Raw genomic sequence first — 16,215 nt, 5'->3', positions numbered from 1 at the left:
GGGGGGGGTGGTTTACATTTTGCACTAGCAAAGGCAGTAGTTATACCAATGAAATAACAGATCACTGAAATGTTGAAATGTTGAAATGCTGCAGTATGCCTGGAGAATACATCTATCTCAGGTACCACCCAAACATGCATACACATTTAGTCAGTCCAAAACCACAATGGAAGAAGTTCCCTTGCAACTCAAGAGAATGAGTATTCTTTCAACCACTACTTTCCTTTCTCACCACTTGCTATCCAGAGATGGACTACTGTGGTTTTAGCAGGAAAAAGAAGAGATGAAGAAATACCGATGGTACCCCACCTAGCCACAATTAGACCATGCAGCATACAATGTTCTGGGCTTGGAGACAGAAGAATTTGAGCTCAAACCTGGCTTCATTTAATAGCTATGTGACCCTAGGCAAGTCACACTTTCAGCCTCAATTTCTTCAAGTGTATAATGAGAATGATAATAATAACACCTAATTCCAGGACTGTTGTGAGGATCCAATGAGATAATATTTGTAAAGAACTTAAGCACAATTCCTGGTACACATTAGGATCTACATAAATGCACGTTTTCTAGTCTTTCTTCCTCCCCACTTATTCCAAACTTGCTATGGATGCTATTGCTCTGGGTTGGAAATGGCTATTGGAAGCCAGAGATGCATGATCAGTGCTGCTGAATCTTCTTCTGCCTCTGTGCCCTGAAAGAAATTTTCCTAGAGACATGTTATAAATGGTGATTTGTGTTTTAAACCAACCCTTAATGTACCTGAACTCGATGAGTTCCAAGTTCCAAACAACTAACTTTAAAAAAGAGTTTTTAGAACACAACTTTTCATACATCACCACCTGTGAAGCAATAAAAATGAATATTGCAGAGAGGGCAATGGAAAGGCTCACGGAAATTGTGAGCAGGCTTCAACATAGAAGCCACAAAGTACTTGTACATTGGGTGGATTTATGGGATAACACAGACAACACTGGCAGGCATAAATAGTTGGCCATCTGCATCACTGTATGACCCTCCTCAATAAACATGGTTACAAATTCATTTTCATGAATTACTCATTTGAGTAACTTTTTAAACATCAGCAGCTGATTTTCTACGTGTATGTGATTGTGCTTTACCATTGTGTGAGCCATTTCGCTTCAATCCTTCAGTGGATCTGTGACTTAATCAATGTGATAAGACATTCCTTCCAATGGACAGCACTGACTGAAACTCATCCAAGTACTGTGACCCTGGGCTATACTCGTCCACGTCCTCTCGTAAATACTCCAGGGAGGATATATCCAACATGCAGAAAGCCTTACCTTAGGGGCTTTAATATTCACTGTTATTTCTTACTCTTGCCCACATCCTTTCCTGATGATACTTTTATCTTTCAAGCAATTTCTTTCATCAACCTGAATTCAAGGTTTGAATTCAATGAGGAATGTTTAAGGAGTGCCTACTGTATGCAGTGCTGCCTAGAATAGATTCAGAGTTTAAAGAAAACTCAACCCCTGCTAAGAAACCCAAATATGCGGCTTTCCTTATCAATGGCATAATTATATTTGATACCAAGTTACCTTTCCAGCTTCTTGGAATGGGGAGAGGAGCACTGCCTGGCCAGTACAAAGGTCTCAGGGAAGGGGGCAGTACAAAGTAACTAGAGAGGAAAGGGAATCCCTCTGATTCCCTTATTGGAGGCTGTCCTGTGAAGAAGACATTCCTATCATTAAGATGATAGTGAAAAAACACTTTTTTTTTTAAGGCAGTTGGGGTTAAGTGATTTGCCTAGGGTCACACAGCTAGTAAGTGTCAAGTGTTTGGTCTGAGGCCAGATTTGAACTCAGGTCCTCCTGAATTCTAAGCTGGTGCTCTATCCACTGTGCCACCGAGCTGCCTCTGAAAAAACACTTATTAAGTGCTTACTATATGCAAAGCTCTTGGCTAAGCATGGAAGATACAAAGGAAATAAGAGCTTGCAATGCAGGAGGTATGATATTGCCGCCAGCCCTCAAGGTGAGGAGCTATAGAATTACAGATTTAGTAAGAAGGAATCTAAGTAGGATGACTCCAGCACAGAACACATTATCAGATTTTTTTTTTCCTTTGTCACTACAGAGGATTCAATCTAGAATGAAGTGAGGTTTGAAATAAGTGACGGAAGGACAAAACAGAGGGAGAAGGACTGAACCTATAGCTTCAGTGATATGAGGGAACTCTTCCAATGCAGGGAGGCATGTTCTCAGCAAGACTAGATTTGCCTAAAATAACAGTAATAACAGCATTTATACAGCATTCTTAAGATTTGCAAAGAGCTTCAGAAATATCATCTCATTTGAACTGGAGTCTTCCTGACTCTTGGTCTTTATCTAGCTAGCTGCCTCATAATAATAAGTTTGCAAAGCACTTTGTAAATATTATCTCATTTTGTCCTTACAAACCCTCTAGGAGGTAGGAAATGTTATTATTGATAATTTAGACATGAGGAAACTGAGGAAGGCAGAAATTAGGTGGTTGACTTAAAAGAAGTTATTTGCTTAGGCTCTCCCAGCTATTAAGTGTCTTGAGAACATAACTGAACTAAGATCTACTTGACTCTGGCTCCAATGCTCTATCTGCTGCACCTCTAGTGCCCAGGAGTGGTTCTCAAAGTGTGGTCCTTGGACTTCCAGGGATCTCAGAGACCTTTACGGGGGTTCCACAAGGTCAAAACTATTTTCATGACAATACTAAGACAATATTTGTATATTAAAATACTCCTCTTTTTTCCAATTATATATCTGTATGAGGCCAGACTTTCTTCATATTTGACAACCAAAATGGCATATTGTAACAGATCAAATGCAAAAACAGATTCGTATCCAGCTGTCTTCTATTAAGCCAGACACTGGATTTATAAAAATATATAAAAATACCACTCTTCTCACTAATTTTTGATTTGGAAAATGGTTATTTTTCATTAAAATGTTATTATACTAATACAAATATGGATTTGTTATTTTTAATGAATTAGTAAATATTTTAGAGTCTCATTAATTTAAATTTCTAATATGACAAATATTAATAGATATAAATCACACGAACAAAGATTTTGGGGGTTTTCAATAATTTTTAAGGGCATAAAGGGGTCCTGAGACCAAAAGTTTGAGAAGTCGTGGCCTATAGCACTAAGAGGTTAAGTGGTTAAGCCCATGGTCACAAGGCCAGTGCTTGTTAGAAAATCTGAATCCAGCTTTTCCTGCCTCTAAGGCCAGGTCTCATTCCACCATGCCTCCTTCATTGCCTCTTGAAAGACAAACACATCAATAACATATATTTTTTTAAAATGCTTTAATGCACTAAAAAGAAATACATTTGTCTAAACTAAAATAAACTGTTTCCAAATGGGAAAAAAAGCATAAGAAAGTGACATGTCCTAACTACCCCAGAAGGAGCAGATAGAACAAAATCACAGATTTTCTGAGACCTTTTTCTGGAAAGCTCTCACTTTTCTTGGAAGGCAGAGAAGCTCTGCTCTTTTATCTTCTTTGGAGATGGCCTTCCTGGCAGCTCAGTGATGAGTAGTTCTGCTTTTCACTTGTATTTTTCTCACTACTTTCTTGGGAGAAGAGCAAATTTCAATCCATCTCTCTTTCTCTTTTACTGTCTGCTGTTAAGTGGTTGTTATAGTTGTCCTTGTGCCAAGGTAAATCCAACTGGGCCTAGGAGAGGGAATCCACTTTCATCTTATTTACAGAATTCTCATATCTTACATCTTTAGGGCCATTGTTAAAAATTATATTGTCAATTCACAGATATTATTTTAGAGGATTTAAAAATCTATTCTCAGGAATTTTCCTTAAAGTCCACATACTTCCTAGTATCAATTAAATTTTCTCCCTTCCCTAGCTCCTTCCTTACTTATGCCATTTTCCTTCTCTCTCAAAATTGTGATTCCGCCCATCAAGCATCCTTTGCACTTGGGACATAGTAAATACATTTGCAATAAATGCTTGTTGATTGATTGTCCGGAAGTGAAAATACCCGAGATAAAGAGAGAATTGGTCAACATTAGCTTCTGAAGGAAAGAAGTGGGCTCTCTTTGTCACCAAATTCAGTAGAAGAACATTAGGGCAATGTCCTACTGAGAGTATGTTTGTTCTATTGCTTGTAACAAATCATTGATTATAGAATCATATGATTTAGGGTCAGATGGAATCTTTAAAACCTATTTAGTACAATCTCCTCATTTAATAGATGAAGAAACTGAAGATGAAAGATATGAAGCAACTTCACAGTCCCAGAAATTATAAATAGTAGAGACATGATTTGAACCAGTCTTCTAAACACACTCGTGAGATAAGGCACATGGATAGACAATTAGAGTGCAAAACAAAGAGCAAGTACTTTAGAAAAGTGTAAAACAAAGTGTTATGAGAGACTGGGTGGAGAATGGGGAAAGGAATGAGGGGCCATTACCAAAAGGGGAAGTAAGGGAAAGGTTCATAAAAGAAAGAGATACTATTTTAATTGGGTTTTTAAAGGCAAGGAATCAACAGTTAAAGAAGAATTAGGAAGGGTTGTTCAGGCTTGAGGAACCATGGGGGCAAAAGCATACAATCTGTGAGTTGAAAAGGACATCTAGTCCAACTTATACATGAAAGTAATACCCACTATAACATCCCAAACAATAGACATAAAGTAAGGAAACCATAGGGTTATTTGGGGAGGGAGAGTAGTCCAGTTTAGCTATGGTGCAGAGTGCACAGGGATTGTTGTTGTTCATCCTTTGTTCTCAAAGAGGACCACTGAGCAGACCATCAGGAGGGTCTTGTCTTGACTTGCAAGTGAATTGGATTTAATGAGGAAGAGATGTACGAAGTCATCAACCTCACTCTCCTCTCCAGAGTCATCTGAGTCTAGTAACAAGGCATAAGTCAAGATGACTGGTGATGACCCAGGATGCAGTGGGAGACCTTGGCCTTTTAAAGCTAAGATCTTTCCCAGGTCTCAGTTTGCCTTAGGCAACACCCATGCACAGGGAGGAAAAAAAGGGGGATAATCCTGGAAAGGGAGCAAGCTTTCCGAATTGGTGAGGGCCTTGAATGCCAGGCGAAGGAATCCAAACTTCACTCAGTCCATAATGGGAAACCATTGAAGATTTCTGATCATAGGAGTTACATGACTAGATTATGTATGTAAAGATTATTCTGCCAGTTTTATTAAGATAGGATTTGAAAAAGGGAGGAGGCAATGCAGTTGGTAAGACCTGTTAGAAAACTTCAAACCTTTAAAAAAAGGAATCAAAATATGATTTCTTTCAAAGGAAAATATCAGTGATGAGATCATGCTCCTGGTACTATCCTCCATATGCTTCTTCCTAGGAGTTTCGCAGCTTGTTATTTGCCACTACTGCAAAGTGCCATATTTTTGCCAAAACATTCAGGAGTACAGAGTTGAAACAAGTGCTAATTAAAATCAACACATGAGATTGGTGTTGAAGAGAATGAATAAGCCCAAACAGCAGTAAGAAACTTAACCAGGTAATTAGGAGAAGAAACAGAATAATCTTAGTACATAATGGAAAGGTAGCCTCAATAGGAAAAGAATTTTCCTGCCATGTTTATATTCAAAATTCTTCATTGTAGCAATTTTGATGTAAGTAAGTGAATTTTGCCTGTAGCTTTTACTTTCCTAACATTCTGGCTATTCAAAGCCTAAGGCAATCTTCCCCTCTCCTCCACCTCCTCCCCAGACCTTAACTCCTCTACCACTGCCAACAATCTGGACCCTCCAACTTTTTAACCTTTCTAAAACATAACTGTCTTCCATTATATTCCCTCAGGGCTTTGCATTGCACCAGCGATTTCTTTTAGAAAACCAAACCAGATTAACACAAAATAAGGTCATAGGATCACAGATTCAAAGCTGGGAGGGTACTCAGAGGTCATAGTGTACAGTGCCCTGAATTCACTGATGAGAACATTAAGATTCTGAGTGAACATGTAAGTTGCCCAAACTCACACAGGTAGAAAAGTAGCAGACTGAGAATTCAAATCCAAGTCTTCTGACTGCAAATCTGACATCTTTTCAATAGTAGAACCTGTCCCAGGGAAATATATACTTCAACAATTTCCTAGATACCTGATGTTTGAGTTAGTAAATAGTAGTGTGGTATTCTGACTCTTTCCTTTTTATTTCTTAATTTATTTTGGAGAAGGAGGGGATAGGATGAAGGCTGTATTTAATGAATATGTAAATATGTCTCACTTCCCTGTCAAAAGGAGGTAGGCAACTGCCCTGATATTCTAGAACCAGAGGGTAAAATAGAAATGGAAAGAATCTACTGATCATCTCCGGAAAGACAGCCCCAAAGGAAAATTCTTAGGAATATTATAGCCAAATTCCAGAGATCCCTGGTCAAAGAGAAAATACTGCAAGCAGCCAGAAAGAAACAATTCAAGTATTGTGGAAAAACAGTCAGGATAATACAAGATTTAGCAGCTTCTACATTAAGGGACCAGAGGGCTCAGAATATGGTATTACAGAGGTCAAAGGAGATAGGATTACAACCAAGAATCACCTACCCAGCAAAACTGAGTATAATCCTTCAGGAGGAAAAATGGATAGTCAATGAAATAGAGGACTTTCAAGCATTCTTGATGAAAAGACCAGAACTGAATAGAAAATATGACTTTCAAATACAAGACTCAAGAGAAACATGAAAAGGTAAAGAGCAAAGAGACATCATAAGGTACTTATTAAAATGGAACTGTTTACATTCCTACATGAAAGATGATATTTGTAACTCATGAGACCTTTGTCAGTGTTAGGGTAGTTGGAGGGGAAAAAAGTATATATATATATATATATGTATGTATGTATATACACACACATATATATATAGACAGATAGATAGATAGAGGGCAGAGGGTGAGTTGAAGATGAAGGGGTGATATCTAAAATTACAATTAAGAGGTGAGAGAAAATTATACTGGGAGAAAGAGAAAGGGAGAGGTAGAATGGGGTAAATTATCTCACATAAAACAGACAAGAAAAGGCTTTTACAGTGGAAGGGAAGGGGGGGAGGTGAGAGGGAATGAGTGAATCTTATTCTCATCAGATTTGACTTAAGGAGGGAATAATGTACACATTCAATTGGTTAAGGAAATCTATCTTACCCTACAGGAAAATAGGGGGGAAGGGTATAAGAAAGCGGGGGGATAATGGAAAGGAGGGCAGGTTGAGGGAGGTGGGTAATAAAGAAAACACTTCTGAGGAGGGACAGGGTCAAAAGAGAGAATAGAATAAACACGGGGTGGGACAGGATGAAGGGAAATATAGTTAGTTTTTTATAACATGACTACTATGGAAGTGTTTTGCACGATTACACATCTATAACCTGTTCAAGGTGCTTGCCTTCTCAATGAACGTGAGTGGGAAGGGAGGAAGGGAGAAAATTTGGAACCCAAAGTTTTAAAAACACATGTTAAAAATTGTTTTCACATGCAACTGGGAAATAAGATATACAGGCAATGGAGTATAGAAATATATCGTGCACTACAGGAAAATAGAAGGGAAAGAGGATAAGGGAAGGGGGGAGATAGAAGGAAGGGCAGATTACTGGAAGGGGTATTCAGAATACACACCATCTTGGGATGGGGGAGAGACGAGATGGGGAGAAAATTTGGAACTCAAAACCTTGTGGAAGTGAATGTTGAAAACTAAAAATAAATATATTTTAAAAAATAGAAAAAAAAGAACAAATAAGGAATTAAAAAAAGGAAGGAGATACGCAGCATGTTTTACTTTATCATCATTCCTTTGGAATCATGGCTAGTCACTGCATTGATCATAGTTCTTACATCTTTCAAACTTGCTTGTATTTATAAAGTTCTTACTATATAAACTGTTTTACTGGTTCTGTTCACTTCACTCTCCATCAGTTTACATTCTTCCCAGGTTTCTCTGAAACTACTTACATAAATCTGTTCAGCCATTCCCCAACTGACGAGCACCTCCTTAGTTTCTATTATTTTACCTCTACAAAAAAAAATGCTAAAAATATTTTGTACACATGAACCCTTTACCTCTTTCTTTGATCTTTTGGAGCACAGGCTTCACAATAATATAACTAGGACAAAGGATATAGGCAGTTTAGTATCATTGGGAGCATAGTTTAAAGTTGCTCTCCAGAATTGTTTTAATCTGCATTATCTCCACTTGTGATTTGTAGTGGTTTGTTTTTGTTTTTTTTTTAACATGGCTGTAGATAGACTGGATTTCATCCTTTGAAAATTATTTATATCTTTTGACCTTCTGTTAAGGAAATGACTTTATAAATTTGAATCAATTTCTTATATAACTAGGAAATGAGGCATTTATTGAACTAATATCCTATGTACCATGCAGTCTTGGGTAGCTGGGGGATTTTTAGGGTATCACTATGCCCTTCAACCAACCCACCACAAAAATCATTGGGCCTCATTTTCTTCAAGCATAAAGGGATGAGGATGGATGATATGATGTTTAAGGGTTCCTTTTAACACTAAATTTCTAAGAGTTCTTAATATGATATTCAGAATCATTCAACAAGATCCTAATAGAAGCCATTTGAAACAAACTGTTAAGCTGTGTTTAGGGCAACACAGACTCAACTATTAGCATTCATACTGAGCTGTGTGGTCAGAAAAGTTTAACAGGATGGAAGCATGACCTTTTACATGGAGTGATTTTTTTTCCTGAGAGGCACTTCCTCCACTCTGTGTTAACACAACTGCCACAAAGTACACTACCACAAAAACTTCATTACTTTACATCTTACATTTTACCCTGTTAAATATTCCTGTAAATATTAACGAAATTGGTTAAAAAGTTTATCACCCATCACCTGAGTTGGCAGCCATTTGAGAGCAAGAATATGTAAGAACAAGACATAAACTAAAATAAGTCTTTTTAACCTGGTGTCCATGGATAGATTCTAGGGAGTCCTTGAATTTAAACTGGAAAAAAATCCTTCTATATTTTTACTAACTTCTAATGGAAATTTAAGATTTCTTTCAACTATTAAAAAAACATTATTCCAATAAGGGGTCCACAGGTTTTATTTTTTACCCAACTGTCAAAAGGGTGTATGACCCAAAAAAAGGTTAAAAACCTCTGTGTTAAACTGCAGGACTAGGGAAGCAAGAAACTCTGACAGAGAAGGGCCAAGAAGGCCAAACATGTGCTTTTCTAGTTTTACACTTTATATACTTATCTTTTATTATTGAGACAGTAGGGTGCTGTGGCCTTTGACGCCAGAAAGACATGGATTCAAATAGTGCTTTTGACACATATTTTCTATGTGATCCTGGGCAAGTCACTTAATCTCTGAATGCTCCCAAAGAATTCTAAATTGCAAAAATGATCTTGATCAGTATTAGTAGAGGGAGTTTCTCAATAGGAACTTAAATAAATTCACGGGTCCAGTTTTGTTTTTTTTTAATATCATTATAATCTTTTAATATGTTCCAATTCCAATGGCAACTATGTGGCACTACCATCCATTAACATACAGCTGAGATCAATGTTACTTGAGCTGTCACACAGTGGGGATATAGTCTAAGTTATAAAGGAGTGCATTTGTTCCCTTACAAATATATCCTTTAAAATAAATGTCTTACGAGACGGCTACCATGAGACTACTACTGAACAAGACTGTTTCATCAAGACACACAAATGCAGTTGTTACACTGAAAATCCAAGGAAACAAGGCTGGTTCTTCTTGCCATCTAGTGTGCTGATTGATTCAAATAAGATTAAGAAAAGAATAATTTATTTTCCATTGGTTTTTCTACTTAAAAAACTTTTTTTTGGCCTTATATCATATCCTGAGATCACCTGAAGGAGTTCAGTGTGTCTGTTTCTTGTCCAGCTTTGGAGTAAGGAGAATTCCATTCTACGGGAAAACCTCACTCCTGTTCTTAAAACTACCAACTGGGGAACCATGTACTCAGCTGACCCTATGCCTATCAGAATGCTAAGGGTACAAATTGAAAATGAAGGACAATTACAATTCAAAAGACTGTGACTGAAAAAAACAACAACAACAACAACTTAGGGCTTACATATTCTATGCCAGGCTTTTGGTCTGACTGGAATTCATTATTCAAGGTGTCAGCTACAATTCTTTTATGACCACTGATAAGAGTTAACTAACCTAAGTTGAAAGTAGAATTTATAACAAAAGAAAACATTTTTTACTCTTGGATTTTCCCTATCTGACTCAGTTTTCCAATTTATTCCAGTTGTTAAAACACACACAAACACAAAACCACAACTCTCTTTTTCTGGGAGAATAAGCAGCTGAAGGGGAAAAGGAGAAAAGAAAACAAAGGAATGGCCTTAAAAAAAAACCTCTCATTTGCTGCCTATGGACTGCAGTCATTTTATTCCTTAAACTGTTCTTTTTGGTAGTGAATCTTCCTCATTATTATGGGAGGGCGAGAACAATGACGACTAGGAAACTGATGGTAGGTCTAGAGAAAATTCATTTCCATCATCAAAGCCAGACAAGAGTTGCATCAGAATAGCACAGCCCAGACAATTACTGAGCTGATGAAGTGACATGCTGAAAAATTCTCTCTCCATATTTTTTCCAACTCTCAAATGAGTCTGACCAGAGACTGAGCTGTGGAATTTTAGCAACAGCTGGTTACATACCACTCTAGAATATGTTTTTCGTATCAGCCAAACACATCAGTTTGTCTCTCAATGGGAAGATTCTTGTTGTTTTTATGGAGGAAATACCCATTATTTTTAGCAACTAAAGGAAACAATGAATAGTTGCAAGAGTCACTGAAGCCAAAAGTAAACAGTACTATAAACAATGATTTCCAATAATAGCAGGACTGTGTAAATTCAGCTAAACTGTATTTTCCAAAGAGGTTACCCTCTCTGGAAACATTTTCACAGCCTTTAAGCTTTCATTCTTGAAAGACCACTAATTGTTAGATCAAAACAGATTATTACAGACAATGCTAGTCAGCTTCTGTGTCATCTCTACTTCTTGTTCCGTCATCCCATCACAATTTCAAATACAACAGCATACACAGCTGCACCTATTGTTTTTCCATAGAGAGAATTTCAATAGTAGCTTTCAGATGCTTGTTTTGAAAATACTGTCAATTAGTTAAGATTTCACCCTTCATCTCATTTTTACTCCTTCTCTTTAGGAAATGAAAATCACCTACTAAAATATCTGCAAACTCCTATACTTCTCTTCCGAATCCTTGCTCTTGACATATAGACCCAGTGTTGGGGAATCTGTGTTTCTCAGGAGGGCCACGGGCCCACACGTGCCTAACATGTTTGAAGTCCACCAGCAGTACACTGTACTGCTGTAATGGCATGTTAAATTTTCAGTGTTAGCATTTACACCTGTGAAATTGGATCACAGCTTCATTTATTGTTCTGTTGATGGTCTAGACTTAAGAAAGTGTTAATAATGCAGATTAAATTTAACTGTGTGTACTGAGTACATTCCCCCCCCACTCCCAGATGGGTGTTAAATATTTCCCAGTATACCCCTAAAGTCCACACACAAATAAAAAGCCATTTTATATTTTTTTCAAAGAGAAATACTTCAAGTTGAATTGGAAAAGTCTAAAATATTCTATTTTTTGTGCTTTTAAATTAGGACGTGAATAAAATCATTTCATGTCTTTAAGATTATATATGAAATTACATAATTCATATCTATCAACCTGCTTCTCCATGGGGGTGGGGAAGAACATTCATTAATTAAGTTCCTATTATTTTCAGTACCAGTTATGTGCTTTACAAATATTAGTTAATTTACTCCTCATAGCAGCCCCGGGAAGGAGGTAATGTTATTTAACCCCATTTTATAGTTGAGGAAACTGAGGCAGACAGAAGTTTAAATGATTTGTTCAGGGTCACACAGCTAGCAAGTGTCTGAGGCCAAATTTGAACACGTCTTCCTGACTCCGAGAACACTGCATTCTGTCCACTTCTCCACCTAGCTGCCAAATATATATCATGTACAATGACTATAAGGAGTCATCACTAAGATGCACTCTATCTATTGCATCACTCAGATACCTCAGTATAATCCATAGCACTTTGGCAAATGTTAAAATGCTTTATAATTGTTAGTCGTTACATACATTTAAATTCTCTATTAAAGTTAATCAAAAGGATAGAGCAGAAGTTCTTAACCTGGATTCACTGATTTAAAAAGATTTTGAAAACTGTAAATAACTGTAATCCTATGTGTTTCATTTCATTCTTTTTTTTTTTTGGTGAGGCAATGGGGGTTAAGTGACTTGCCCAGGGTCACACAGCTAATAAGTAAGTGACTGAGGCCGGATTTGAGCTCAAGGTCCTCCTGACTCCAAGGCATGAGCTCTATCCACTGCGCCAGCTAGCTGCCCCTCATTTTATTCTTTTAAAAATATTATTCTGAGAAGGGGTCCCTGACATACACAACAACAACAACAACAAAAAAAGTTAAGAACTCCTGAAAGTGGAAAAAGGCAAAGAAAAAAGAGAGAAAGGGAGAGGGAGGAGGAGAAGGAATGAGCAACAGAGACAGACAGATACAGAGGGAGATTAAAAGATGTAAGGAGAAGGGGAAGTACAAAGATGCTCTTTAGATCCTAAGGTGAGGGTCTCATTTTGAAGTGAACCATCTTCCCACCCTCACCCACCCCCCAACTATTCCCTGTAGTAGCCAGCATCCAAGTAAAGTATTCAAGTGACATGACTACATTTTGGAACTTCAATTAGCTGTCAATTAGCTTCTCAGTCCTGAAACTAGAAAACAGGTTTTCAGCTTTTATTTTTAGGCCTCGAAGACTGAAATTTTTTAAAAGGTTTATTTTCTTATGGAATTCAGAAGGTTTTATAAAGGTACCAAGGAACTCTTAAGTCTTAGAAATTTCCCTGGTAACTTTAGAGGTGCCAATTTTCTAGCCAACCCCGAAAATTCCTTTGATATTTTGATATTCAAAAGCTGTCAGACAGTCTTATCTTCCTCATTGAAAAAGATTAGGTTACTGGTTCCCCCTGAAAATAGCACTCATTTAATTATTTTGTGCCTTCAACCTGCACTACCCCAGACCTAAATCTAGTCCTTTTTTTTCCTGTTTTTTTTGGGGGGGGGTATAGTTACTTCCTTAATAAGAATAACATGTGGGCATATATGCATGCTCTCTTATGCTGCAGGTGTGTGTGGGCAACACCCCCCCCACACACACCCACTCCTAGGCATAGGCATAGGCATATTCATACAGATGCTGAAGGGTGTGGGAAAGCTTTATGGGAATAAACTGCTCTTATCAAATTTTCATTTGAATGACCCGCCAGAAGGTCAATTATTCCCAGGGCTGGACCTCTCATTTCTATGTCTTTTTTACAGATGAAACTAAACCAAGATCTTGAAATTACTTTTCTTTGTTTTAGATCTAAAGAATCCATACTGAGGCCCTGATAGTTTTACTTTTGTCATTCAATGCCACAACTCATTTCACTGCTTTAGATTGCAACATTTGCATCTCCAATTCTATTCAACAAACATGTACTAAGTGCTTGGGGCACCATGCTGGCACAGAGACACAAATGAATAAATGAATGAATAAATAAATAAATAAATAAATCCAACAACCACATCCCATTTCCTGCTCTCAAACTAGGGACATTTCTCATATATTAAAAAAAAAAAAAAAAAAACCAACAGTTCACCATTTTTGCTTCTTCCCTTCACCTACCAGGCATAATAATATTGGAAAATCCCAGCTTCCTTGTAATGGACACCCCATGAGTAAATACTGATGAGTATTCTCTTCTGATTTGTTCAATATCTCCATGCAGGAGTTGAAGAGAAACAGCTAATCCTAGAACAAAAGAAAAAGAATAAAAACAAAAACGTAGCATCAGTATAACATGGAACCATAGGAAAGATTAAATTCAAAACTTTCCTCTTTCAAAATAAAAATTAAAAATACTTGCATGAAAAAAGTTTTGATAAAACTCCCAATTGCAAATCATCCACAAATTTATTCCTCTATAAGCAAGAAATCAAGATAATGAAAGAATGCCTCAGCAGAAAGCAAAGCATATGATGAATTGAGCTACCATCCTATTTACAAGCTTCATCAAGATGGATAATATTACTACACTCCCATTTCAATTATCTAGAGACACCCATCTTGGCTTAGAACATTTCATTCTAAAAAAAAGGAAAAAAAATATTTTTTTCTAGAAGACTACTTATTTAAATATCATAGGGAAAACAAAACCTGGAAAAAATTAGGCTTATTTTCACAGCATTATCTTAAAGTATCATTAATATCTGTGTTCATGATGAAATAAATAGCAATTCTTCAATACTCTATGCAATGAAAACTCACAATTAGCTTCATTGGGCAATGAGTTAACTACAGTATAAAACTGACTCACTTTGGCCATTATTCATAGAGATTTGGTAGCTGGCATAGTCAAAGCATGTAATTTAAAGAAACTTTTATCAAGATGGTTCTGTAACCCCAAGGAAGAAAAAAAGTAAAACATAATTTCAACTGCATCTGAATGTAGGTGGCAACAGTGGAAAGACCATTGGAATGGACTTAATGTAATTAGAATCAGAATATAGTCTGACCTCACCTATGCCATTTCCTATGTAACCTTGGACAAATGACAAACTAAAGTTTTCTTTTCCTAATCTGAAAAACAAAACGGAAGTAGCAATTCTCAGTTACTTGGCTCACAGACTTCTTGAGAACAAATATGAATATTGTTCATAAGCTGCAAATTCTTGACAAAGTTAAGGTGCTATCACAGATTCCCGCAATGTTAACGCTAACTAATGAGTTTCAACCCACACCCATAAACCAATAGCCCTACACCCCTGCCACAACATGCCTAAGAAGTGGTCATCCAATGTATAACCTACATTGGATTGCTTGCTGGGAGGGAGGGAGAAACTCAAAATCTTATAAAAAATGAATGTTGAAAACTATCTTTCCATGTAATTGGAAAATATAAAATACTATTTACAAAAAGAAGAAAAAAGTGGCCATGCAGCCTCTACTTTTGAGACCATCAATAAGAGACATACCAGGCAGCCTTTCCAGTTTTGTACAACCCCAGTTGTTGGCAAGTTTTCCCTGCCATTAAGCCCAAATCTGTGACATGGCAACTTCCATCCACTGCTCTTGGTTCCAGTGCTTTTAAAATGTTCTGCTTCTCTGTTTCCTTCTGAACTTCCATCAGTTCTCTCCTCTCTAATCTTCAATAATCTGTGAGTTCCTTGAGGGTAGTTACTGATTTTTAAAATTTTTCTTTGTATCCAGCACTTAGCACAGTGCCTGGCATTTAGTTGGTGCTCAATAAGTGCTTGTTAAGTTGTTGACTTCTTTGCATTTTAAAAAATGCTTCAAACCAAAAGAATGAAAAAATAGAAGACAATGTGAAATATCTCATTGGAAAAACAACTGACATGGAAACTAGATCCAGGAGAGATAATTTTAAAATTATTGGACTATCTGAAAGCCATGATCAAAAAAAGAGCCTAGACATCATCTTTCAAGCAATTATCAAGGAAAACTGCCCTGATATTCTAGAACCAGAGAGTAAAATAGAAATTGAAAGAATCCACTGATCACCGCCTGAAAGAGATCCCCAAAGGAAAACTCTTAGGAACATTGTAGCCAAATTCCAGAGTTCCCAGGTCAAGGAGAAAATATTGCAAGCAGCCAGAAAGCAACAATTCAAGTGTTGTGGAAACACAATCAGAATAACACAAGATTTAGCAGCTTCTACATTAATAGACTGCAGGTCTTGGAATATGATATTCCCAAGGGCAAAGAAGATAGGATTACAGCCAAGAATCACCTACCCAGCAAAACTGAGCATAATCCTTCGGGGGAAAAATGAATATTCAGTGAAATAGAGGACTTTCAAGCATTTTTGATGAAAAGACCAGAACTGAACAGAAAATTTGACTTTCAAATACAAGACTCAAGAGAAACATGAAGAGGTAAACAGGAAAGAGAAATCATAAGGGACTTATTAAGACTGAATTGTTTACATTCTTGCATGGAAAGATGATATTTGTAACTCATGAGACCTTTGTCAGTATTACGGTAGTGGGAGGGAAAAAATTATATGTGTGTATATAGATAGATAGATAGGTGGATAAATAGATAGATAGATAGATAGATAGATAGATAGATAGATAGATAGATA

The 16,215-nt window shown here is 37.0% G+C and overlaps 1 protein-coding gene across 1 annotated transcript in view; it reads right to left on the bottom strand.

Moving 5' to 3' along the window:
• Positions 1 to 16,215, bottom strand: part of DOCK4 (dedicator of cytokinesis 4) — a 525,552-nt gene that overhangs the window by 170,376 nt on the left and 338,961 nt on the right. The window contains exon 13 of the mRNA XM_027838880.1: positions 13,737 to 13,862. Coding sequence (XP_027694681.1) covers positions 13,737 to 13,862 — 126 coding nt within the window. The remainder of the gene's footprint in view (positions 1 to 13,736; positions 13,863 to 16,215) is intronic.

This window comes from Vombatus ursinus, unplaced genomic scaffold (assembly GCF_900497805.2).
Source record: "Vombatus ursinus unplaced genomic scaffold, bare-nosed wombat genome assembly UNPS02014830.1, whole genome shotgun sequence".
NCBI classification, from domain to species: Eukaryota; Metazoa; Chordata; class Mammalia; order Diprotodontia; family Vombatidae; genus Vombatus; species Vombatus ursinus.
This window is presented reverse-complemented; position numbering and strand designations above follow the sequence as displayed.